The sequence below is a fragment of the Amphiura filiformis genome, chromosome 8 (genome assembly GCF_039555335.1).
Source record: "Amphiura filiformis chromosome 8, Afil_fr2py, whole genome shotgun sequence".
NCBI classification, from domain to species: Eukaryota; Metazoa; Echinodermata; class Ophiuroidea; order Amphilepidida; family Amphiuridae; genus Amphiura; species Amphiura filiformis.
The window spans coordinates 26,035,054-26,063,050 of record NC_092635.1 but is presented as its reverse complement, the minus strand read 5'-3'; the positions used below and the strand labels follow the sequence as shown (position 1 = coordinate 26,063,050).

Below are 27,997 nucleotides of genomic sequence, written 5' to 3'. Positions count from 1 at the left end.
GCCTGTACTATTCCGTCTCTTCTTCACACCTGACCAATCACAAAGCCGCGGTGAAATCCAAAATGGAGGACAACGCGGGTAAAATTTTGTCAGCTGGTGGAGGGGGTATGTTCGAGAATGTTATCTAAATGTGTTAATTTATTTATTCAATTTATAAAACACTAGTTTGATTGTAACAGAGTCAAAGAATATTTGTAGTTCATGGCACAGTAAATATGAAGCATGCCACGTAACCGAAGCCGTGTTTGTAACGTGTGTTATTGATCATGCCATTCAACTGCACTGACTGCATGGACTGCACTCTGCTCTGTTCACTGTATCAGTTAAATTTAAAACGAATCCTGTGGCCGAGCCGAGATAAGCTTATTTATTTAGGAAGTGTCTCCTTATACAGTTATAGCGTTTGCATATACAGCACTACAGTATTGTTAATTTATGATAAACTTCCTGGACCTGGTGAACATTTGTGTAAGTTAACAGTTGAGTTGATACAGTGTCAGTGAATCAACAACATGAACGTGTGCAATTCTCAACTTTCCTGGTGATACACTTGACTTGTAGTTGTACACACTGCACATGCACATATTTTACATTCATGATTCATGAGCATGCGGAGTAGACATGTAGACTGCAGAATGTCAATGATAAAATGTAATTTTTTGCAAGGTCCTTTTTACAATGTTTTTACAATTAAAGGGGCATTTCGTGAATGTGATCCACAGCTATATCTGGTTCCATACAGCAATACGCAGTATTGCTGTCTGGTAAGCAGGTACGAATTGAGACGTTGTGAATTGAGACGTCGGAGCCGGTCAAACACAGAGGACTAGCCTACATCCCGTATCCTACTATCACTCAAACAAGCAAATCTCTTCACGAATTCACTCACCTTGCGATCCTACATCATCAGTTGAAACAAACATCTAAGTTTCCAAAAACAACTTTGTCATTCCTCAAAACTACAAGTAACTTCATTAATAAAAAATTGAAATCATACTATTTATTACCCGTTATTGAAAATTTTGTTCGATTTATGTGAACCAAAAGAACGCATACGAGTCGAGTTCAGTTTACCAAAATGGTAGCTCCTGCCTCCTGGTCACCTCAGATATGACGTCAGTATCAAGCTGCTTATTAAACGGGGGATCGGATTGGTTGAAATCAACGCCACGTTTTTGACCTTATGCTGGTTTCATACTACCCTGCCGCTTGCCGCTGAGCGGCGTGGCGCACGCGCATTGCAGACAAACGGACACAATAAAGGCAAGTCATTGGTTGAAACGCCCTGCCGCTTGCCGCAGCGGCAAGCGGCAGGAAAGTATGCTGGAGGCTTAACAGGGGTCAGAGATATGCATATTCATGTATGAAAACAGCGATGCGGATATAGTATCATCACCGAGAACTGAGAATTGCGACATTTTCGATGTTTGTACCGGGGAATTTCAGACACAGGGAATTTCAGACACGGAGACTCATGGAGATTTCAAAAATTCGTCCAAAGGTAACCAAAGGGTTGGGGATCGCATTTTTAACTATCACTAAATGTTTCGGAATTGAGGTCGGCTAAAAAGTAGACAGTTTCGGGGACTGTAATTGGTGTAGATGTCACATTTTGAACAGTGAGCGATAAGTGACCAATTTCATGCTCAGCACAAGTGACTATCTTTACACAGGGTAATCCACAGCCTCATCCCCCCACTTTTCCCAAAAAAAGTTGAGATTTTTACACCACTGGAGAGATGTAGACTTGAGTCGTGTGACTTGGACTTGAGTCTGACTCGAGTCACTATTTTTGGGACTTGACTTGCAACTTTTGCAAAATGACTTGACTTACTTGTGACTTAGACAAAATGACTTGGACTTGGACTTGACAAAAATGACTTGTCACCAACACAAGTCTGAGGTTGGGAAAGGGAAAACATATATTCATATTAGATAATTCATATTTTTTCTACAAATATGAAACACAAAACTTGGCAAAAACAAATTGAGTTAAATTAACTTGTTCTTGAACTATACAAGTGACCATTGTATACAATTATAATAAGCTTCACTATTGTAGTGATTAGTGCATCAGACTTCGTTATTACTGTACTCCAAAACTCAATGACCAACTGGTGAATAGACTTGTAGTGACTTGTGACAAATTGTGACTAAGGCTGGCATTTTCAGGCGGACTAGCGGGTACCCGCCCGAGATGACATGACCGGGTAGGAAATACCCTGCCCGGGTACCCGGTACCCAAAATTTAAAAAAAAAAATTAAAAAAAATAAAAAAATTTTGTAGTGTCCCTGGACCTGTCCCTGGACCTAGACCTAAATGCTAGGATCACTCATGGTTGACCTAAAAATATAAAAAATCAAGATGTTTTGTTATTTTTAATATGAAAATTGATAACTTGTATTCATGTCATAGTCTATTAATGATTTCAAAATGCATTGAATTTGAATGCATTTTGGGTACCCGTTACCCGCCCTAAAAATGCGCCGGTACCCGGGTACAAAATTACCCGAAAATGCCAGGCCTACTTGTGACTTGACTTGTGATTTTGTGACTTGACTTGACTTGCAACTTTTTCAAAATGACTTGACTTACTTGGGAGTGACTTGGACAAAAGGACTTGTGACTTGGACTTGACTTGCAAAAAATGACTTGTTGACATCTCTGCTGGATACCTCTGGCTACATAATGTTTATGTACCAAATATTTCTTGCAGAAAATTTGTTTACCAAAAATATCGCCAAATTTGAATTTCGTTCTGGTGCACCAGAACGAAATTACAACACATTGTCTAATGTCAATGGAGCAGTGTAATACACATAATCATGCATAACTGGCAAACGCAAAATCGGAATCAACTGAAATTTTGGAAATAAGCTTTTTTCGTGGATATCTACTGAAAAATGTCATAAAAAGAGGATGCTAGGATCACGAAATCCTCCTTTAAGGCTTTCCTGAGTTTGTGTTGGCATTCGCGCGCAAATATGCGCTGGATGGTTACGCTTATTATTGTTTGTAATTTAAAAGGAAAACTGCAAAATATTCATGACATTTGATTTAGGCCATGGGAATTAAAGTAGTAGATTTGCGTCCTCTGCCCGCATGCTCCAAAACCTACCGCTAAGGCCCGGCAAAAAACGCGATCTCGCTTTTCACGCCGTGATTCTCGCTATTACCGTGATGACGCGAGTATAGTCCCACCCGTTTTTGGGTGAACATTTTTCAAAATTGGGGGTGGGACTATACTCAATTTCAAAAAAAAAAAAAAAAAAAAATTCAAGATATTTTGTATTTTTATGAAATTTGATCATTTGTATTCATGTCATAGTCTATTAATGATTTCAAAATGCATTGAATTTGAATGCATTTTGAAATCATTAATAGATTATGACATGAATACCAAGTATCAATTTTCATATAGATTAAAAAATACAAAACATCTTGAAATTTTTTTTTTTTTTTAATTTTTTTTTTTAGGTCAACCATGAATAATCCTAGCATTTAGGTCTAGGTCCTGGGACACTCCAAAGCCGAAAAAATAAATAACTTAAAAAAAAAAAAAAAAATTTTTTTTAATTTCTGAGATTTTTCGAAAATTTGGGGGTGGGACTTTACTCGAAGGTGGGACTATACTCACGTCAGTACGGTAATCAATTATCTCGCTTTTTAAAAAAGTTTCCAAGCAGTGCACTTACTATAAAAATGTTGCTTTATGCCATAAAAGTTCGCCAAATTCCATTAAAATGCAGTTCCAACTTCGCCAAAGTGCAGAATTCAACAGCATTGCAAGCACAAGGTCGAGTGAAAAGCCATCCTTTACTCAATAAAACTGACATTTCATTTCAAATGAGTTCAAGTTTGGGCCAAATATCATTATATTTATTGAATTACTGGAATATTTTGACTATAAAACATAATTCAAGGTCAAATTTTTGTCAGCAGGTTTGTTATTTACATCTAAACATTGTTCTGACAATAGAGGGCAGCAAATTTTTGGATTTTTTTTTCTTTTTCGCATTTTCGGGCGTTTTGAAAGCTTCTTGTGCCGTTTTTCGGGGGAAATCTCGCTTTTCAAAATTTTGGATCTCGTTTTTTACTTCAAAAAATTGCGTTTTTTGCCGGGGCCTACCTACCGCATATTTTTTCATTATTTGCAAAAAATTTCATTATTTACCAGAAACAAGAAAGAATGGCTTTCAAACATAAAATCAGCAAGTTTGAAGTTGGTAAAACAGTCGTAAAAACCGTGAAAGTGAGTCTGCAATGATGTTGTTCACCCGTGTTGGCTGTTCACCCGCGCCCGGCGTGTAGTTCAGTACAACAAGCATGACAGGCCAGGCAACGCCTGTAGCCAGCAGCCATCTTGAAAAAAAAACCACATGAATATGCTAATGCAGTGAATGCCTGACCCTGTTAAGGTCATAATTTCATTCATAAAAACGTGCCTGGTCAATCCCAACCACTCCGAGCTACCGATTAAGACCATGTGAATGTGACGTGATTGGGTTCATGAATATTTAATGAGCAGCGTGATACTGCCTCAAACGGTAAAAAAGATGACGGGGATCACCAAAATTCCGATGCTATGCACTTTGCATGCTTTGTGGTGCCTGGCGTGCTAACCGGCTCCTTTACTTCTAACTTTGTACAGCGTGAATGGGGGTAGTTCGTTTGTGCCTAAATATAGAATAGAAATTATGAAAAAAAAAACGTGTGGGATTTCAAAAAGTTCTGGACGCAAATCTACTACTTCAATTCCCATGGCCTTATAGTCCATCATTTATTCTCAGTTGAGGACAGTTGTTCCATCCATATTGCACTTTAATTATACCCGTTTCTCGCATCTGTCAGGGGACACCCTTCAGTCCAGTTGTAGACTACTGACTACAAATTTCAAACATTATTGAACAATTGTCCTGAGCATCTCAAGTTGTAGCGAGTCTGGTGGATTTTGGATTTCTTCAACTAACCCCAACAAATTTGGTATCCCTGGAAAGAGCATCAAAAAAGAAAGAGAATGGTGAAAGCCCAGACCAAAGTATAAGGGAGTTAGCTCATTTTCCCTTTTGACGATGACACATTTCTGTCTAACAGGTCAACTTCTGGTGTAGATATGAAATGGAAACATGCAGCATTCAATCAATAACACAGTAAAATAGCATGTCATAATGTGGCAACCGCACGAATCTGTGGATGAAACTGCCAGTGCCAGTATTAATTAAAGCTTTACAAAAGTTTCATTAAATCACCTGAACAAAAATGCAATGAATCTTAATATTTTATGAGTAATTTACACAATTTTGATGTTAAAAATGTAGTAAAAACTTATCGAAATTCACGCTACAAGAAACAGGGATTTTCACCATTTTTTGTGATCAAATGATATCTTGTGTGGTAGTCCGAATAATCAGACCCAGAACAAAATATTAATTTCTGACATGATCGTGTTCTGGGTCTGAACTGTTTCCATTCGAAATCTTGATGCCAAATTGGACAAAAGAAGCACATGGTCCTACTTCACAGTTTTTAATCCCCTATTCATGTTATGCGTGAATCACTCTATTGTGGACCATCCTTTTGATACTTGAGTATTTGGACAAGCGGAACAGTTTTGACAGGCCCTTTGTCTACCTCTCTGTTTGTAAACAAACGAGGAGGTCGAAATTGTCCTCCTCGGCGAATACGAAAGGCAGCGTAATAGTAGGCACCGGAGTTTCGCGCGATTTAAAACGGCAAAATGCGCGGCCGGTTTTTTATAATGCGCGAAAATTCAAGTCAAAAAGCGCGAAAATGCGTTTTCCAGTATTTAAATTCACGATTATGACGATACACACGTACCCCGGGTCTACACCTCATCAAATGTTGATTGTTAAAAAAAATAAAAGTGCATTTTCGCCGTGATATTCCATCTCCGTTCGCTAATGATAATTTTTCTCATTTCTGTGTCAGTTTTGGTCCCAAACGTGGTCAAAAACAGGTGCAAAACATGAGCAAAGTCTGTCAATCTTGAGCAATTTTCGTTCGTTCTTTCACTTCCGCATTTCTTTTTTTAAATTAACATGGTGTTGATGCTACAAAAACTAAAACGTACACACGCTACCACAAATAATACGAAAAAGGGGTTATCATTTGGATTTTGTCTTTAAAATTGCTTTTATTCATCGTAATAATAATACTAATAAAGGAAACCTAGATTATTTATGAGAAAATAAACTTAAAATATTAAAAATTGAATATTGTCAGGTTGTGATAAATAATTAAATAAACATTAACCGCACGTTAGCGGCACGTGCTTGGTTGTAAACAAATCAATCGGGACTTCCCCACCATCAGGCCAGCGATCGTTCGGAAAGCATGCAAAAAGTGCACGATTTCCTGACGTTGCATTTACAAATATTGCAGAATTTACTTCAATTCTCAGCAGGTGGGTCAAAATTTTGGGGCTTTTATTATCTGGACGCAATGACGCACACTAAAATAACGGGAAGCCTATTATGTTGTAAAAAGGTTATTATTGGTTAATTTACATTGAAAAGTAGTGTGTTTGGCAAAATTCTCAAAATTCACGATGGACCACCAAAATCGCGATGGACCCCCAAAATCGTGCCTACGTAATAGTAAGGCACTACTTGTGTGGTATGACTGGAAAGATCGCAAAATTTTGCTTCAGTTGATGACGTAAAATAATAATAAAATATTCATGAGTTGGGCGAGAATATACAAGTTAAAACGAGAGCCCATGCTATAGCAGACGATAAATGGCGTCGTCCGAGTCACTTGGTCAGCGGAAAACTGCTCCGTGGAGCACCAACTTTGGATCATAATTTCACAGAAATTCACACTTTTCAGCATTGTATTCTTTCCCAAATTGGACAATGGACATGTATGTTGAGATTATTATTTTTTCTCTTAGGAAATGAATCCAATCTGTATTTAGAGTTGCATAAGGTTCATAAACGGTAAGATTTCGGGAGGTAGTTTAAATTCTACACAGTAACAGATACAATAATCGCCATTTAGGAAATGCACGTCTCCGGATAGTATATCATGATAAAAAATGTCACAAAATATTAATAATATTGACAATGATTGACAACCTGTTTGATCTATATATTCATACAATGTCATTGCTTTACCTGTGTTTTCATATATATCATATTTTGTGGGGAAAAAGATTACAAGTGTGTAATTTTCAATCATTTGTAGAACAAAGATTTCTTCATTTATATGCCTCCTGACAGCTAAGTACATGTATGCATACAATGGAACCGTGGTGGCACACACAACACTACTTGGAGTTAGAACTCCTAATCAGAGCTGGGAGTTCCAATTATTGGAACTGGACCACATGTGTTCCAATATCTGTGACTGGACAGTGGACACCCTCGCAAAATCCTTGGATTGTGCAGGGCCAGCCAATTTTCTCCAGATCTATGCATAGCAAGATAGAAAACACCAATTTGCTTTAATTGGGAGTTTATTCCCCTGATAAAAAATCAAATGTTTTGTATTGTTTCACCATGTTTTCAATCAGGCCACGAAATGAGCCAGAATTTATGAGAGCCATTTGGGCCCTTGATCTTAAATGTTTGAGGGCCCTCACAAATTTTTGTGGACCCGAATTTGGGCCATTGGTTTTAACATATGAACCCCACAAAAAGTGAGCACTGAGCAAATTGTCACAAATTTTGCGTTCAAATCATGTAAACGGCCGTCTGTCTACACAGGTAAACGTGACAGGCCTATTCCATAATCATGGTAATAATAATGTTTGTTTTTGATTTAATTTTCAAGGCAAAGAATTAACAATGGAAAAGGATGAAGCGACTCCATCAGGTGAAGAATACGAAGTAGAAGCTGTTGTGGATTATGTCAAAGATGAAGCTGTAAGTGTGTGTACATTTGATTTGATTTGATTTATTGATAATCTAGGCAAACATACATACAATAGCAGAAAAAAGCAACAAAAAAAAATACAAATAGTCAACGGGGTCCCTGGCGGATTCCCTAATAGCGAACTAAATCACTTTGAAGTGGGTCTCCGATAACCCCGTTAACGAAAATGAAAGATATTATATTATAAAAAGCGGTGTAACTATTCTGTCACTTCTGCTGCAAAGAGTATTGCAACTAGTCAGGGCTTTTCGGGTAATTTTGTGCCCAGGTACCTCTTGTGATTTACGGACGGGTGCCCTGGGTTAGGCCTATTATCGACCGTCGTACATGTATTATCGTCGATATGACCCTAAATCCGACATGTCAAAATAAATTTCATCGGAAAGTCGAAAATTACCTCTCAAAGTTGACCCGAACCCGGAAGTAGAACGAACCAGGAAGTATGTTTACACCGGAAGTCGACAATCGTAACTTATATCGGCATGCTTTTAAGCTTATCTATCGACTTTTTTCAGCATTTTAAAATCTCATTACGAGTTTCGACATGTGTCGATTGTCGTATTTTTTCCCCCGACAAAGTGTTGACTTAGAAATCATGTGTCGATAACAGGCCTACCCTGGGTAGTGGTACCAGTATATATCCAGTTATCCACTCTCCAGGGATCAAGTCAAAGTGGAGTGCTAAATTTGCTCACTTAGAACATTTTGTAAATGGTCTCTAAATGTCAAAGAAGAATTTCCAGCAGGAATTAAGACTGCCATTAAACTACTGGTACCCTCTAGAATTTAACATTCTAAGCGGACTTATCAGCTTTATAATAAACATGATAAATAAGCTAGAAGTTTGCAACCCTGAATCTGTCTTCCCTTTGAACCATTCATCTTTTCCTTGATGCCATAGTCCCAGTGTTCGTTTTAAGTGGTAATCCGGGCGTCCTGACGGCCAAAATTGCCGTCGGATTACCAGAAATTCACTGCCGGTTATCCGGCGGACGCCCACATATTTTTCACCATTACAGTGTCTGAAACGATGTCCTACGATTCCTCATCAAAATTAATTTAAAACGTAATTATATCTCAGTTTTCCCAATCAGTTTTCCATGATTTTAAAGCTAAAATCGCCAACTAATTGAAATAGTAATTGTTCGATAAAGTCAATTTAAAATCATTAAGCTTACGCACGGTCGTGTATGGAACATGATAACATCCATCCCGGAAGTCTTCGTATTTCGCTTTCACACCGCCGCATCCCCACATACCTAGTTTGGGCTCGATTATAATTAGTGTGCACTGTGCAGATTTCTGTTACTCCGTACTCGTACTGTGTCTTTGTGATTGTGTTATTATTTCGTTGACCTTTGGCCTGTTAAAAGGAATCTGTAAATGATACACTACACTGAACATTGCTTCCACGCAATTATGCTTGTTTGGAACTGTGTCTTTGAGGTCGTGACAGTTTGACAGCAAAACGTTGTTTCAACGTCGCCGCACGCGTGCGTTGAGAAAAAATGGCGAAGCAAGTTTCAATTCGAATTTGGGGATAATATACGGATGACCAAAAATTTTGGCGGATGACCAGATTTCATGGCATGGTCATCCGGCGGATGACCAGATTTTTTTCCTTAAAACGCACACTGCATAGTCCAGTGTCCAGTGTGTACCATCTTGGGAAGAAGTTGAGGTTTGAATAAGAATAAGACAAACTAGTCATTTGAGGAGTTAGATCAAGTTGATGTCAATTATACTGATGAATTAATATTTTCCCTTTTAGGTCCATTTCTGTGGGGTTCAGAATGGGGAAGAATCTGGGAAAGGATTTGGTTACAGCATGGTAGGCCGGGGGAATAATTTAAATTATTTGGAAGAATAGACATCCCTGGTATGAATAGCAATGAGGTGCTCGATGGCTGAGTGGAATGGGCTCTGATGCATAATCAGAAGGTTGCCGGTTTGAGCCCCGGCAAAATTTCACGGTGAAGTCTGGCCTATCACTAACAAAAGAGTGATGGGCACTCCGTCCTGTAAAAAAAATGCAGGTTAAACTCCTTTACCTTTTTAGCAAGGATATAGTGAAAATGTATACCGTATGCAAGATGTTTAATATAAATTTTATTTATTCTATAAGACTATGAGGTCCATATGTACAAAAGAGTTAGACCGGGTCTAAAGTTAGACCTGGTCTAAGTGGAATTTTGTTTCATCAGGAATGGTCCTTTACTCTTATTTCCTTCCTAGAGTAGCTTGCAAATTTTAAAGATTTAAATGCAAAGTTCAAAAATAATACAAAATAACTTAAGAAAATGTTAAGGAAAATGTCCTTTCTCCTGGTACTAAATTCCCCTTAGACCAGGTCTAACTTTAGACCCGGTCTAACTCTTTTGTGCATATGGACCTAAGAGGTTCATTAGGTTTGTAGAAAAGCCTCATCCATTTCGTCTTGTCAAAACCAAAAGTTATTTACTGACCTGACAGTTTCGACCATTCTGGAGATGGCGAAGCCCAAGATGGTCAATAAATAACTTTTGACAAGATGAAATGTGTACTGGTATTATTAGGCCAAAAAAAAAAGGTTTATCTCAAAGCTTGCGCGCGCATTTGTAAAATCACGCAATTTGAAGAAAAAGAAATGCAGATATTTTTTTTTTATTTCAAAAAATTTGTTTAGTTTTTTCTGTTAAACTGTTGAATTGTCACAGTTTTCGTCAGTTGCCAGCTCCCAATAGGGTACTTTAGTGCTACACTTCCAGCGTGGTAAATAAGGCGGGCCCGGGGGCCCATAGCCCGTGAAAATCAATGCAGGCGCGACGAAAATGTGCCATGAGGGCCCGACTGGCCCATGAAAAAAATAAGTAAATAAATAAATAAATTTAAGCTTACTGAAAAACGGTACTGAAAATACAAAAAATCTTCCAAGACATCGTCCATACTACACTAATTCATAATGGAGATTCATTTTAAATGCTGATTTTTTCAAAAAAAGCGTTTATTTTCCACTCTCAATTTATTCGGGCCCGCAAAAGTTTGTGAGGGCCCATAAAGATTCAAGAACAAGGGCCCAAATGGCCCGTGGTCATTTTTGCTTATTTACCACACTGTACACTTCCTGGGCTTAAGTTACAAGTGTACAAGAGGAACCTCTTTTATTATGTACCCATTACTTGCTTAAGGGATCTAAAATGAGCGTTTATTGCGTTTCGACAGTATTTTTTGTGGGACATGAGAGCACCTCAGACCTATCGAATTGTATTCTGAATACTGAAGCATGTCTTTCTGATATCAAATAATTTTCATTTTTTGAAAATCACAATATAATACAAATTTTATGGCAAATTATAAAAATTTGATATTTTTCAAATTTTGATATATAACAGTCCTCGGTAAATTATATAAATCTAATGATATATTCTTAAAGTGTATGTAGCAGGAGGAAAAGTTTACGGTCAATTGAAAATTTTGACCTTTCATATTGAAGATATGGATTTTTTTTCCAAAAAGACCTAATTTTTTTTGGTGTTTTGGGTAAAAAAAATCCATATCTTCAATACGAAAGGTCAACATTTTCAATTGATCGTCGGCTTTTCATCCCACCTACATACACTTTAAGTATCAATCATCAGATTTATAAAGTTTACTTCAAGTACTGTTAAAAATCAAAAATATCAATTTTAATGATTTGCCATAAAATGTGTATTAAATTGCGAATTTCAAAAATCAAAATTATTTGATATCAGAATGACATTCTTCGATTCAGAATGCAATTCGATATGTCTGATGTGCTCTAATGTCTCAAAATAAATACTGTCCAAACGTTCATACCCCAGCCCTTAAAGTGATAGAATGTATGTTCTCTAAATTGTATGTCATATTCAGGAGTTGCCCGCTCTTAGAGGAAGAAGAAGAAAATAAACACAAATTGTTTCCTTTTTTCAATACAGGGAAAGGAGTGGTACCAAGTGAAGTGGAAAGGATATCCCACCGATCAAAATACCTGGGAACCTAAAGACAACTTGACAGGATGTAACAAAAGAATCAAGAAATTCCACAAACACTTGAAGATCGAAAAGCTTAATCGTAAGCAGTATAAACGCAAGAGGCAAAGGTCGGAGGAACACCTTGAGATGAGCAAGAAATTTGCTAAGTTGGAGTCTCTTGTCGACCACGAGTTGATGCCACTTGATTTTGCTGCGAAAAAAGCCCTTGCAAAACGATCGTTACAAAAGTGGGAAGATGATATGAACATGACGAGTAAGCCAAAGAAAGAGGCTAAAATAATTGTAGAAAACGATGTGGATGCCGAAGGCCCACCCCAAGATTTTACATACATTATAGACTACAAGGCAGTGGGTGAACTAGAAATTCCAAAAGACCCTTTGGTGGGCTGTGAATGTGAAGACTGTTATGAAGATGGGGGACCACAATGTTGTCCAAAAAACAGTGGATCCCATAATCCATATCACAAAAATGGGAGAGTGAAAGTACCACCAGGAACACCCATCTACGAGTGTAATAAACGATGTCGATGTGGGCCAAGGTGTCCTAATAGAGTTGTGCAAAGAGGGCGCCGTTTTAAGGTTTCTGTGTTCAGAACAAACAATGGATGTGGCTGGGGTGTGAAAACGCTACAAGACATTAAGAAGAATTCATTTGTTATGGAATATGTTGGTGAGGTAAGGCAAGTGTTGTTTTTTCCCCTGCACACATTGGATATAACCCAGGTCTTCCTGGCCTTCCAATACATGTCTATTATGTTATGTCCAACAGGACCCGAGTTTCAACTCTGCGAAAGGCAGACACAATACAAAAGGTTAAGGCTTTTGTGCAATCATGTTCTTTACCCCAAAAATTGTGTTTTTGACGTCCATTGTGGTTTTTGATGTCCATTGCACTTTTTTTTAAATCTGAGGTATGGAATCATGTAAGCGTATTGGCTGAAAATAGCCCAATATAGTCTCACTTCCAGGTTCAAATTCCATACTTGTAGTTGTTATTTGAAGAACGAAGTTAATCATATTTTTGCATCAAAATGTACAAGTTGTTGGATTCAATTTCGTCCCACATTAATGGATAAATTATGACAACACTCGGTGACATGGGTGCAGCCATGTTAGATTTCAACTCATTTACTCGGAAATTGAACCAGAAGTAAGCCAATCTTTGTGTTAAGAATATGCCGGGACTCCGGGAGTGAATTTGTATTTCACATTTTTTAGCCTATATTTATAAAGCTTATCACATTTCTGTTTTTTTTTTTTAGAAAATCACGCAAAAGTCCAACCTTTGTAGTACATTCTGACTGTCCTCATATTGTGTCTTAACTGTGGACATTGTGCATATGTGAACTCAACAGGGACTGATATTCTTGATTAATTTTCAAGCTATGCAACAATTTGTTCACAACAATTCTAACTGTGCTTGTGCAATGATACTTTTAAAATATCAATATTTTAACTTGTTTTTCCCCCATTTTAAAATACTCAATTGAGTAGCTGGAAAAGTAGTTGGTTATTTTTTATTGGCATATGTGTATGGTATTTGTTTACAGGTGATTTCCAATGAAGAGGCAGAGAGACGAGGCAGAGTATACGATGCTAACGGCAGGACTTATTTATTTGACCTAGATTACAACGATGGCGACTGCCCATTTACAGTAGATGCCGGTCGCTATGGCAATGTGTCGCACTTCGTCAATCACTCTGTAAGTATGATCAAGGATTCTCAATTATTTTCTAATGAATGTAAATGTTGTTCATGGAGTAACAAAGAAATTATTTCCACAAGATGCAGTGTGAATCCACTATATAGAAAGATTATTAATTTGTGTACATCGTGGAACATACTCTTTGCGTGGCTGTGCGTAGTAAGCTGTTGTACGCAGATACCTTGCACCTCTGGTCGCGTAGAGTAGCGTTGTATGCTTGTGTATTAGCATGATTAGTCGCTGAGTAACAAGTGTAGTGGAATGTACCATGTACACAAATTAAATAAATTTTTCTATAGTAGTAGTCATACATGTAACAATTTTAAGGAATAGAGATTTACTACATAATGGGAATAACTGCACCATTCATTGCCACTATATCATAATAAAAAGGGAAGCGGTAATTTTATATCAGGACATCCAAAACATAAAAAGGTCTACAGACATGGTCAGTGTAGAAAATGTTTTTTGGGTTGTTTTTTTGTGAGCGGAGGGGGTAAAGGTATTCAAAATTAACTTTAAATTGTCAGCTTTGTCTTCATAACTGAATCATAATTGATTTTACTGTGAAGGTCAGTTTCAAAACATTTTGTGCGATCTTGTTCATAAAAGGCTTAGTCCATTCACTGGGGATTCAGAGAATTCATCCAAGTTGGTTTCCGTTTTCCTAACCGCAGTTGATGATATCGGTTTCAATTTGTGCAAGGTACACAATTTGTGCATAGACCATAGAGTGCAATTACAGGAAGTGAGATGTACAAGTACTTTTGTACTGTGAATGGACAAGTCAGTGACAGTGTATAGTCTATATGGCCACGTGTTTTGAACTCGCCACCCTTAGCGTTACATCACAAATATGAATTTTTACACCAATCAAGTTTCAAATTAGAATATCTCCCCAACTATCAACCCCAAACCAGCAAAAGTATACATTTTTGGAAAGCTGAAGGCAAAAGCAATTTAAATATACACATTTCAACTCATTGTACAGGGTGACCTTGAAGTTATACAGGGTGGAATAAAAAAATCCAAATAAAAATGGGTCACTTAATGCATTGCTTATTACTAACTTGCAGTTATAAACTGAAAGTAAACAACATTGATTTGGTTAGAGGTTAGGGGAGCCTACTGACTTTGGAAGAAAAAAATCACAGCTGTTTGGTAATCTCGGAATACAGGGTGTCCCAAAATATGTTCAAATTTTTTTACAATTCAACATATTTTGAACTGAAACATTTTACCCCTAAGGGCCCTAACCCATAAAAAAAAAGTAAGTCCATATTTAGATTCCTCATCAAATTTCCTCTCAGAAAATGTAAACTTTGACTATGATAGGATAAGTAAATAAAAATTTACAGCAACTTTTAGATTTTGAAGACATCCGCATTGCTTATACAGTGTTCAATATGAAAACGGGAAGTTTTGTACATAAAAGTTTGCATTTTATAGATTAGACCAATCATAAAGAGTTCAAAATGATTAAAAACAATCAGCAGAATTAATAATCTTTCAAAAGAGCTCTTAACCATGTCTGTAGCCCATATGGATGCAAAGATATGATCAGTTGATTCAACATGCACACATAAAAGCTTTATTTCCCATAGACTTTGCACATACCGCCACCGCCTCATCCGCCACCGCCTCATCCGCCACCTCGGTCATTCTGAACTCAAACAACTCTAACTCCACTATCTTAGCTGATAAACAATTCTCCTTTGGAGGTCTGTTAGAGCACTCATTTAGTTACAAAATGACACCAAACACACTTCAATACCTTTTGTGTAAGCAGAGATATAACAATTTGGACGAGTCTCGATTTGGAAAAGCGTAACAACGCCACCATTTTTGGGTGGCGAGTTCAAAACGCGTGGCCCTATACAATATTAATTTAACTGTTAATAATTAAGAAAGATAATTGTAGCTGGAAGTCAGTAGAGGGTACAGAGTCAAATTCAACTGTGGGATTTTCTAGACATGCTTTGTTGTTTACTTAGCTGCGGTGGTATGGGTCTAAAACCAAAAATGATAATTTACTAAACATAGAATTCAGATACTCTTCAATTAGAAAATCAAACGAACAAATAAATCAATATTTAAATTGGCAAGGATGTCTGAGAACTACCATAATTTTGATACTGATGTGATATTCAAAACCAGCATTTTATGCATTACATAATAACATGTGCATGATTATCATGGGATACACTGCAGTTGCACAAAAACAAGCATATTTGTGTGTGTCAGTCAGGCAGTGTGTGTGTCTGTTTGGTGTCATATGAACAGTTGAGATCCTATAATTGCAACCCAACTTGGGTCATAGCTACACTATGGGATCATTCATATTATTTGTGTTCAAGGTCATATACAAAGGTCATTTGAGGTCATCTTGTAAAAAGCATTATGTAAGACTTGGTTAAAATTTGGTCTCATGTGAACAGTTTATTAAATCCTATTTCAACCATTATTATGTTTGGATGGTTCCAAGTGTGTGAAAATATTAGATCCAAAACATAATGAAAAAATTGGATGCTTTACGCCCAATATTGATTGGTTTCGCTATGAGTTAATTTTAAAACTCATAGCTCGACCAATAAATATGGGCTCAACCGATCAAATTTGATATCAAATGTGGTTCATAGGTGCATTATGGGTACCTATATGTATTGGTAATATCCAAGGTCACACTGAGGTCAAAGGTCATTTGAGGTAAACTTGTAAATAGGCTGAAAATGACAAAATCTGGACTCATATGTAAGGGTGTGAGTGAGTCCCGGGAATTCGAGTCCCGCCCGAGAATCCTGTTACCCGGGCAGGAAATTCCCGGCCCGGGTACCCGAAATTTATAAAAAAAAAAATTTTGTTTTGTTTTTTTTTTAGTTTTTGGTTTTTTTTAGTTTTTGTTTTTTCAGTTTTGTAGTGTCTCTGGACCTAGACCTAAATGCTAGGATCATACATGGTTGAAAAAAAAAAAAATTTTGCACGATGTTTGTGTTTTTAATAAGAAAATTGATATTTTGTGATAAATGGGGGACGTTTACTTCCTGGAACCCTAAACCAGGCGTCCTCTACCAATCAAAAAAAATTTAAAGAAAGTTTTTTGGTTTTTTTAGGTCAACCATGAATGATCCTAGCATTTAGGTCTAGGTCGGGGACACTAAAACAACGGGAAAAATAACTTTAAAAAAAAATATTTAAAAAATCAATTTTTTTGTTGTTGCAATTTCGGGTACCCGGTTACTCGCCCGAGAAACGCGCCGGGTACCCGGGCACAAAATTACCCGAAAATCACACCCCTGCTCAGTTCAAATTCAATTGCAACCATATTATGTTTTGATGAATCCAAGTGTGTGAAAATATTGCATCCAAAAGCTAATAATGATAAATTGCATGCTTTACGCTGAATATTTATCGTCTCGCTATGAGTTTTAAAAATAAATATGGGCTCAATCAATCCAAGTTTATATCAAACCTGGGCCATAGCTAGTTAGGAACCATACTTTGGAATATGGGCATGTTGCTTGTGGGGGTCGTCGCTAAGTCAGGTGTGCGTGAGTGAACTCAAAAATAGCGCAAATAGCATGAGCGTGCAGTACAAAAAAAACTTTGCGCGTAAGATGAGCGATGTCACCAGGTCTGAACTCTGTAAAGGCATCAGCTGAATTCAAGTATGCTTAGAGAGCACAGGCATGGAACATTTTAATCTATGTGTTATTATTCTATGATAGGAACCAAGGGTGAAAATAAGAAATTATGAACCAGGGGCTCCTTTTTACACAAAATGGCGCCTGGTTCACTTCATTCATGGAACCAGGGGCCACTTCTAATCAACAAGGGCCAATATTTGTTCTGGATAAGTTCATCATGCATCAATGGCTATGGAATTGAATTTTTGGGTATAGTGACGGAGGCCAGTTTAAGTGTCCCTGGTCAGCTTAAATTTAGATGGGACCAGGGGCCATTTTAGGGTTTCTGGGGGCCAAACGGGACTCCCACTTATTTTCACCCCTGATAGGAACCTTTATGACTTCAGCAGTTGCGTTCAAGGTCACACATTAAGGTCAAAGGTCATTTGAGGTCAACTTGTAAAATAGGTTGAAATGGGAAAAAATATATCATATCTTCGGACTTCCTCATCTGGGACTGTTGTCTATATTTTTTATTTTACTCCTGCCTTAAAATTATCAGTCCATTTTTGTACAGACAAAGTTTAAACTCTCACTATTATTCCAACTTTGGAATGTCAGACCAGGGACTGCCTTTTGAAAATTAGAAAAGAGCTGTAGAATGCTCTTCTGGTCTCTTCAAGAAAAGCTTTAGAAGAGCTGGTTGCACCTGTGGGCATTAAAGCATAAAGAATTTAATGAGTCATCTAGAAGAGCTATAAATCACTCATGCAATTAAGAAGAGCTGTAGAGGAGTGATTGCTCTCACTCCTCAAAAGGCAGTCCCTGCAGACCTTTTTAAAAAGTGGACTGCCCACTATGCTAGTGTTTAATCATTTGTATTATCAAAAATTGTTTGTCAAGAGAATTTAAAATGATCTTAGAAGCGACAGAATAATAAAATACATATTATAAGACACTGACATTCTTACCAAATTGTATTTATTATGTGTATTATGAATTATAATAATAATTATTATTATTATTAATTTATTATTTCTATTATTGTTTATTATATTTGATTTCTCCATTGATCATGCCACTGTTTTTTCCATGTTATGGCTATTATCATTATTATATGTTTGCATTTTTTTTTCTGTTGCAGTGCGATCCTAACCTAGTAGTTTATGGTGTATGGATTGATACATTGGACCCAAGACTACCTAGGATAGCCTTATTTGCTTGTAGAGATATTGCTGCTGGGGAAGAGCTCACCTTTGACTATCAAATGACAGGTAATGGAATAAGTATAACTTTGAAACCAAAAGAGGATGCGAGTAAACATCACAGAATTAAGAACCAGCACTCCCTATATACTGCCATTTGCAATAGCGCAGTCAGTAAAAATTTGGGTATTCAAGTCCTTGCCAATGGTACACAGAAACGAATGAAAACAATTCTGTGTGCTAATCACACTATAACGCATTGCATCGCTCTTTAGAGGCAGTCAGTGTACAGCGTACCATGTAGCTTGCGCACAAGCACTGATTAGTTTCAGGCACATCACTAGCAAAGCACAAATACAACCAATTTTCCATGTGTGTATCAAGATGACGGCTGAGTACTGGTTCTCTGGTTTTAATTCGGTGGTAAACATTCTTGGCGTGTGAATTATCATGTAAATTGGGAACAGTAACATTTTACATTTAGGTGTCACTCGTTGGAAGTGCAATAGGGTACCTCGGGATCATTTTGCTAAATACCTACCAAACTTAGATTTTTGAGCTCTTGTGTAATGGCTTAAGTTTAATAATTTATCTGATAAAAACAATTACATACATACAAACACACCACCCTCTTTCATACAATCATATAGAGCTAAGCAGAAAAAAAATTTGATGGATAAAGAAACATGCAGAACATTAGTGTAAGACGAATTAAGATTTCTTAACATTTAATCACATATATCGCACAAGAAAGCTGACATTTTGTGAATATAGTATAAATGGTAGGAGATCAGTTAATTTAAGCGAGAAAAAAACCCAATTAAAGTTAATTTTTTATTACTTCCGTGGTCCGAGCTGTGCGCCAAGCGTAGACGAGCGTACACACAGAAGAAATAAACAATCACGCTGATAGGTTGATCAACGCACTTGACAACAAGCCAGTTAACCCATTGGTCTTCGGCGCGGCGTGTAGTAGGTGACCATGTCACTTCTACGCGATCACAATTCACCACCGCGTACCCGGACCACGGAAGTAATAAAAAATTAACTTTAAGAAGTAAAACCAAACTTGTTAAGTACTGCGTGCAAACCACAGAAAATATACAGACTATTGACAGGTAAAGTCCCAGCATCACGGGCCAATCGTTCCATGAAGTGCGAGAGACAAAACTGCTACGCACATACCACATATTTTTTTACAATCAAGCAACACTATTGCGTAATATACTGGCATGATTTGTTAGACTCAAACAATCGGCCCTCATGAATATGCTATAATTCACAGCATACAAAGCATGGGGGACATTGTCTGTTGGAGCATGGTCTGTATATTGTCTTGTCTGGTGCAAATACTCAAGGGCCACATCGATTTTCAGGAAATGGATTTTTTACCCCTGAGTATTTGCATGATTTATTAAGTTTTCAAAATGCCAGGAACTGCCAGGAAGGGTTATGTTGGTATTTTTATATGTATTCTGATATTTAAAGCATTCTTCTAACATAATCTTTTGTTTTTGTCTTTGCAGGTGAGATCAACTCGTCCAGATTCGGCAGCGTAAAGCTTCAGCCAATCAAATGCATGTGTGGCACAGAAGCATGTCGCGGCTTTCTCTTCTGACCTCGCCACGAACATAATAGATTGATATAACGCAAATATGTATATAATTTAGAAATTATCAAAATTAAATTTAGTACTTACTGCACGTTTCCTTCCCTGCGACATATATGTTTTCTCCTCTGCAACATTTATGTTTTGAGTGGTTTGGGTGACGAAAAGGCCTAAAAAATTGTTTGATTAGTGTAACATTAAAAAAAATTGGGGTTGGCAGGTCGGGATTTAAAAAAAATACTGAACGACAATGATGCAAGCAGGATATCATGAAATGGCCAAAATGCATATTTTCTTTATTTTCACTCTGTATTTATTATCCATAATATTGTGAAAAATCTGTCTAATGGTGCTCATGGGCTCCTTTGCCTTAGGTAAATTTCATGTACAAATAGATAGCTCCCTCCTGAAAAATCAAACAAAAAATAAGGGTCTGTGTCTCTATTTCTGGTGGAATTGTTTAGGTGAGAGCACTTTTATTTTGTGCCTAAAATACCACTTACGTCATTCAATGGAGCCTGTATGTGCCGTTCAGGCAAATCTTTACGGTGTTTATTTTTCTTTTCTCTCATAAATAAATAATAAAGATGTTCAGTTTTCTCAGTATATTTAGGATAAGTTGGGTTACGCCAATCAAACAAGTTTTTTAGGCCTAAGTTAGCTGTATAGAAATTTGTTGAAAAGATGAGAGTATATATATTGTATTGTTCTTGTAATATTTCATACTGATATATTTACATTGAAAATGATATGGATGTATGTAGACGCTATCAGCGATTTGCTATCAGGAAATCAACAAATCATCAAAAACCATATTTTTGCATTTTTATAAAGAGAATGGTTGTACTAACATATCCTGCAAGTAATAAGACCAAAAATGACCTAATAAGGATTAAATGTCACATTGTGGTCAATGTTTGGGGAGTTTGCCTGTATGGACACTTGTAGGGACATAAGGAAGCGCATTTGAATGGCGAATCATATTTATCAACACTGCAGTTATCTTTGTTTTTGCAATTTTCTTTGTATGAGGGAAAAACATTTTGACTTATCAATCACTTTTAAGGACTCTGATAGCAGCTTTTGCACAGTATTTTTGTTGGACATGAGAGCACATCAGACACATCAAATTGCATTTTGAATATGTGACACGATCTGGTCCATGGGGGCCAAAGGAGGCATTTTTGAAAATTGAGTTACTGTAATTATTACATTATACATACAATAGGCTATCATTACTGAAAACACCAAAGGTCTAGCATACTAGGTTCTAAAGTTATGAAGTTTTTTTATTCTATTTTCTTATGTATTTTATTGTTCTTTTACTATATATTTTTACCTTTATCTCAGTTTCAAATTTGCCGCCTTTGGCCCCCATGGACCAGATCGTCTCACATATGAGGAATATTCATCTGAAATCAAAATTATTTGGTAATGGAAGGACATTCCACGTATTCAGAATGCAATTTGGTGTGTCTGATGTGTTCTCAGGTCCCACAAAAAATACTGTGCAAACGTTGCTTTCCGATTCCTTAAGCAATCCTACAGATGGTAATACTTTTGCCGAGGTCATTGATAGTGTCTCCAAGTCGGGTTTAATGGAAGCAAACTGGTGTGTAGTCCTCCAAGAATTTACCTTTCACTAATATCAGACCAAAGTTCAAGTAGTCAGCTGATTTGATATGAAGATTGCTTTTGCAAAAGTGCTCTTTATGCTTGTGTTTGACCCATAAGGAGCCGCAGAGCCATTAGACTCTATGCAATACTACATAATCAAAACCTTGTCCTCCCAAGGATTCAGGAGAACAGTATATCTGATATGAAAGCAGATTTGAAGGCTGTAAGTTCATACCGCCATCATCATTGACATTTCAATTTTTATTACAGTTCCAGTTGGATTATTGTATAAGGGATGGCTTCAAAACACAACCACCTGTGTTACGGCAGAACCGGTGATTGGGTCTGGGTTCTATTGTTTGGAACAATAGAACCTGGCCTAATGGCTGGTTTTGCCAGGTCGCTAATAGTTGGGTTTTGAAGTCATCCTTAGGGTCATAGATTTGTTGTTACTTTTTCATGATGAAAGGTTATACTCCCAAGTGACTAAACTTACTACTTGAGCTACTATAACTAATCACTGCCATCTAGTTCTATAAATTTCACACACATTTAATTCAGGGTCACATTGACCGAAAATGTGAAAATATCATGCTCTATAATTGGTACTTACACAATACACAGATCTGAGACATTTGCATAAAGTGCTGCAAACCTTAAATTGATTACTATATGATGCATTAATGCTATCAAGTGAGTGCTGCAGTCGGTTAAGAAAAACAATCATTTTAACAAAAGCCATCGTATTAAAACATCTGGTGCTTTTTGATGTACTGAAACAGGATGACTGGCAACTTAAATAGACCAATGTTCTTGTTGTGTTTGCTGTAGTACCTGAAATCACTTTCAAAATCAAGTATGATGCGCATACATATGAAATGATATGCTATAAATGCTGATTGGCAATAGCCACTTATGTGTGAGTGCCTTATTGCCAGCCTTACAGTACACCATCATAGTTGAAATTTTGGGCATCGGTAGAAAGCTCATAATTTCTGTTACCAGTAGAATTTAAGACCTGAGATGTTTCATTAGATGGTATGAACAAACAAGTGTTATGGGCCATATGTTTTTTACTTCCAATATCTCACCCAGTGGAGCAATTTTACTCAGAACTTGGAATCCGATTATTTTACCTGTAACCATCATGACAAGACCAGTGGAACCTTCAATTCAATTTTATTTGTTTTCTTCTCATATAACAGGATATTATATACCTTGGCATATATACCTCAGGATACAGGAACCGCAGTATCTCCAGAACTATCATTTCTAGTCCTTACACTACCTACATGTGAAAAACTTCTCATTTCCCAGAAACCATATTTCCCATTGAGAAAGCAACTTTCCAATTTCATCTATGTTTGCAATTTAAGAATGTGAACTCAGCTGTGTTGCTTGTCTTATGTTTCTAGTCTTTTCACCCTGGACTTTATTATTATCTCTGTGTATGCAAATTTGATATCACCTGTAGTGGAAAAGATATATAAATAACAAATTATGCTCTCTCTTTTTCAAAATATATGATTTTAGCTTTTGCAGTTATAAGTATGTGAATGTTCCGTTTTAGACCACATTATGAACCAATATGGCAGCATTACGCATAGGACTACATGTGGTCTATATTCTCCCTTGTAGCTTCCTTGAATAGACTCTCAGTGATGTTTTGTGACAAAATATAAAAGTGTTGGATTTTGGTCATGTATATCCGTCACACACTTGTGCCTTAATGTATATGACATATCGAATTGATATTTGGTACGTGAAATGAGAAAACAAAGAGAATTTCATATTGAAAGGAATTTGATTTTGAATGTAAGTTGCATGATTAATTATTGTACTATGTTCAACTGAAGGCCATATCATACTAAGAAATCACATTTCACATAGCATATTTTTATAAAGTAGATTTCATCGCTGATCAGAAAAGCGATTGCCGATATCCGATCGATAAATTGCTAGCATGCCCTAGTTTAAACTTTGTCACTACGTCGCTAGCCATGACTGGAGGTTGGTAGCGATTGTGAAAATGCTGCTAGCATTTTATTCAAGGGTGAAATTAAGTGGGAGACTGGAGCCGTTTGGCCCCCAGAAACTCTGAAGTGGCCCCTGGTTCCATCTCAATTGTAGTTGACCAGGGGACACTTTTCTCACAAAACTGGCCCCCTGGATAGTGCACCAAAAATATCAAATTCAAAGCAACTAGTGCTTAATTAACTCATCCAGCACATCTTTATTTTTATTGGCCCCTTGGTAATTGGAAATGGCCCCTGGTTCCTCCCAATCTTGGTAAACCAGGGGCTACTTGTTTGCCAAAGTGGCCCATGGTTCAAGCTCTCTTATTTTCACCCTTGATTTTATTACAAACAATTTTAAAATCCCAGGCTGCGAATGCTAGTATGATATGCCTGAGGCAGCTCGCAATTATTTATTGTAAATGCATACAAAAATGCCACGGCATAACTTTAAAATATTCATACCTTAAATAGTTTAAGGATTAGGAGTAGAATTTAGGATAGTACTTAACAAGGGTATGAAGAAGGAATTCCTGACTTGTGGGTCCCAATCTCATTTAGGGTTATGGGCTCAAAATTATAGTCCATTTGGCTTCCTTGAAACAGTGACATGATGACATCACTACTTTGTTGCAGTTACTTCACTTCATGTAAAACATGGCAATTCTTTAAGTCAACACACATGATTTAATACTATGCCCACTGGAGCACGCACTGACGTCACTCTTCATCTTTGAGGAAGTCAGGTGGACTATAGGGGTTTCAAGGCAATGGCACGAAGAAGGTGGGATATTGTGACACCGTATCTCTGTTGCTATCGACCATTCTAAAAAAAACGTTGATCCCCAAGGTATTCAGGAGGTATTCAGAAGTTTATTTATTTCATCTTTTTTCTTGTAAGCTCCACTGTATATGAATTTGAAACCATTGCTTTATATGATTGCAGTCATGTAATGCAGGTGCCCAAACTTGTAAATCCTAAAAGGTATGTTGGGGCCAAAAAGATTACCCCCAGAGAGAGCTAACTCGGCCATTTTTGCATATCGCCCATGGAGGCAAAATAGTGTACAGGCCTAGATTATTTTGCCATGCGCCCGGTAAACTTTGATTTGAAGCATTTGCGTTGGGCGAGTAGTGTGCGTTGGTCAAACCTTTGTAATGCTCAATCTCAAAGACAAATGATCATTTCAGTCTCTTGCCAATAAATCCCAGAGGTACACTGTTTTTGTCTCCATGCATGGGGATTTGCCATTCTGAATCGGTACTCTTTGGATCTGAACTCTTTGATCGGGCCTCAGTGTAGGGTTTGATGAGATTTGCAAATGGCAAGTTAGCTACAAATTACTCTTCCTGGTGGTGAGTAGGAGAGCTGATAAAAAGACCAATTATGCCCTACTCGTTTGCTGTGCGGATGAGATCTACGATTTGCTCTTCAATGAATTTTGAAGTGAATTTATAAGAGCTGTAAAATAATCTTAAATGAATGCTTCTGTTCAGTGCAAGTCTAAAGTGAAATTGGTTGATCGGTGTGCCATCATGGAGACGGAACACATCAGTGTGAAAGGTACTCTACGCATTGCAAATAACACGAAATAATATGAAACTGGCTCAAGTGTATAGTTAACCAGTGTTGCCAATCCTTTGCATTGAATATGAAATATTCTATACTATTTTAATTGTGAAGACCGATTATTGCTTATTCACTTTTTATTATTGCATATGTCAGAGTAATTAAATGTTCAAATTTATATTTTAATTTGTTTTGTTCAGAGAATAGTATTACCATTGCTATGAATTTACGGTACTTTGTGGTAAACGCAATGTATTTTGTGGAATTTGTGGATAATTGTTTTTAAGTCATCCCAAAGAGGTATCTATACTTGTACTAACAGTGATGAAAGTTTTATATATATTTTGTTTTTGTTCCATAAACTTGGATAATTAATTTCTGGGCTGAGTTTCAAAAGTCAATTTTTCTAAAATGGAGTTACGTTGTACATTCAGCATGAAACGCCACTGGAATTGCTCTTACGTGTACAACTTGTTACCACAAGTGAATAAACCGTGGATAGGTGGAAAAGTGTTTTGCACCTTGTTTATTGTATGAAAAGAATAGGGTCTTACAAAGATCTTGCAATGATATGTGGCTTTGGTAACAATTGACATGCTGATGTTTCATAGCTTTTCATAACCCCACTTCTGTATTTACACAGTGTATGCGCTAAAGTTGCAAAATAGTGCCAAACTTCTCTGTTTAGTGTAGTTGGCAGCCATTATTGAGGCTGCAGTATTCTTGTACAAGTCACGCTATGGTACTTCAGATGTAAGCCATTGAGCCCAGAGATTTTGGGACTCTGCATATTTCGCATATTCACTCATTGGGGTAAAATAGTGTACCGATATTGATCGTTGGGTTCCCGGCAAATTGTAAGAACCAACTTTTGATTTGTATGCATCATGCATTGTGTTGATAACACTTGCTACAAAACATGGGTATACTAAATGCAAGTCCTCATTAGATTTAATAATTTTTCTGACAAATGCTGGCGGTACATTTCTCTGGTCCTGATGATTTCCAATTTTTTTCCAATGGGTCAGAATTGTCATGTATTTTCATTGGTGTGAGTCAAAGTCAAGACCAGTTTAAAATTGTAATGGGTTTCAGTGAAGAAATGTTATCAAAGACCGAAAACAAATCTACTACATAGTAATGATCTTTGGGCATCATGCGTATTTCTCCATACCAGTATTTATATATCACTTCTCAACACATGTGGTGCTGTTTTATGTTATGTGGATATCAGAATTACTTTACTTCATCCACAATGACAGCATATTTTTGATTTAGAGTGAATTACCTGCTTGGCCTGAAAATTATTATCTGATGTGTGGGAGTGTGTGTTTTTCTAAAAGTCCATAATGACTGAAAGATGCTGTAACTATCTGTAAATTGTGTTTTCTATGTTCTTGCTTTTGAATAGTATTCTTTTTACCATAGTCTAGATGATAAAGCTTTATTTAGTGGTGATCCAATACCCAAATTGGTTTGCAACATCTTCCATTGGGTATCATGTAATATATTTATTATTTTTAACAAATTAAAAGAAAATGAAAAAAAAAATCTGTATTATAACGAGAAATCCTGTTTTACTTTATTGAAAAGGGATTAGATGATTAGGTACATTTGCCGCACAAGACTTGATCAGATATTGAATGGGCAATCATTTTGCTGTTTAACCCCATGAGAACTACCTGCCTATTGGTCAAAAAGAAGTTTTCATTATCAATTGGACCAATCAGCAACATTGTTAGAATTATTTCACCAAACAAAAAAATGGGGTGAATTATTTGCAAAGTTCCATTTTGATTGGTGATTAAAATGAAGATATCATGTAATTGACCAATCAAAGGCAATGTTAGATCGGCAGGTAGTGCTCAGGGGGTTAAGAGTGTCCATACATGTTATAACAATGGTTTTACCTACATACCACATGAGTTGATTGTTTTGCCTATTCAACATATGAAACAAGTCAAATTTGACAAATAAAACATCGTTATTTTATGGTTTGTAATGAGATTTTACGAAAGTAGGTGTTGTCTTTTAAAAATTACAGAGAGCTTGCAAAGCTCGGCTGTTGCTCTAATGCCCATATCATGCTAGCAATTGTAAGGTGTGTAGCGGGGTTTTATTTATGAGGTATTTCTGTCACATAATTGGAAAAGTGACTGCCAATAGAGTTTGTTTATAATTGGCTCCTTCCTGCCTAGAATTAGCTTGGCATAAAACTCCAATCAGGCCAGAATTAGTGAAGCTTAAAACTGAAAGCAAGGTAGATTGTGTAGTGTACCCCACATCATCAATGGCGTGAAGGGGCCAATTATAAGAAAATTATATATAGATCAGAAACCGCTAGCAACCAGTTGACTCCAAGGCAACTTTGTAGCGACATCACTGGCCACGACTGAAGTCCCTGAACATTGGTGGCGTTTTACAATTGCTACCCGTGTTTAATCACCAGCCATTTTTTGTCACACACTACGATTGCTAGTTATGATTATGGGCATTAGGAATATCAAAGGATGTTTGGTCTACTGACCAAGATAATCTAAAAGAGTTATGCTGATAAAAGTGATTCATGTTAATTGTATTACACTAGGATGATCCCCAAAGACTTGATGATTTCAGAATGTAATATTGTTTGCATGTGTATGTTGGTATGATAATGATATTCCACTGTGATTGTAACAGTTGTGTCAATAATTGTGTTGGAATTAAAGTAAATTAAGTGAGAATGGTAAATTTGCTGATAATATGTGAACTTTGTTTTTGTCT

At 36.9% G+C, this 27,997-nt stretch overlaps 1 protein-coding gene across 2 annotated transcripts; it reads left to right on the top strand.

Moving 5' to 3' along the window:
- On the top strand, nucleotides 1–27,964 carry LOC140158865 (histone-lysine N-methyltransferase SUV39H2-like). Of its 2 annotated transcripts, none has more exons than XM_072182121.1 (6): nucleotides 1–105; nucleotides 7,796–7,887; nucleotides 11,833–12,564; nucleotides 13,440–13,592; nucleotides 18,363–18,492; nucleotides 19,950–27,964. In XM_072182121.1, exons 1-6 carry the CDS (start codon nucleotides 63–65, stop codon nucleotides 20,039–20,041), a joined length of 1,242 nt encoding a protein of 413 aa, XP_072038222.1. In that variant the 5' UTR covers nucleotides 1–62; the 3' UTR covers nucleotides 20,042–27,964. The 2 variants fall into 2 exon arrangements, with proteins under 2 accessions (XP_072038222.1, XP_072038221.1); XM_072182120.1 differs by lacking the exon at nucleotides 1–105 and adding an exon at nucleotides 166–468.
- The last annotated feature ends 33 nt before the right edge of the window (nucleotides 27,965–27,997 follow it).

Excerpts from the sequence above, each read along its gene's own strand:
- LOC140158865 (XM_072182120.1), top strand. The coding sequence starts at position 267 with ATGCCATTCAACTGCACTGACTGCATGGACTGCACTCTGCTCTGTTCA. Across the intron at positions 469-7,795 it reads TGGACCTGGTGAACATTTGT|GCAAAGAATTAACAATGGAA; the intron begins GTAAGTTAACAG and ends TTAATTTTCAAG. Across the intron at positions 13,593-18,362 it reads CGCACTTCGTCAATCACTCT|TGCGATCCTAACCTAGTAGT; the intron begins GTAAGTATGATC and ends TTTCTGTTGCAG.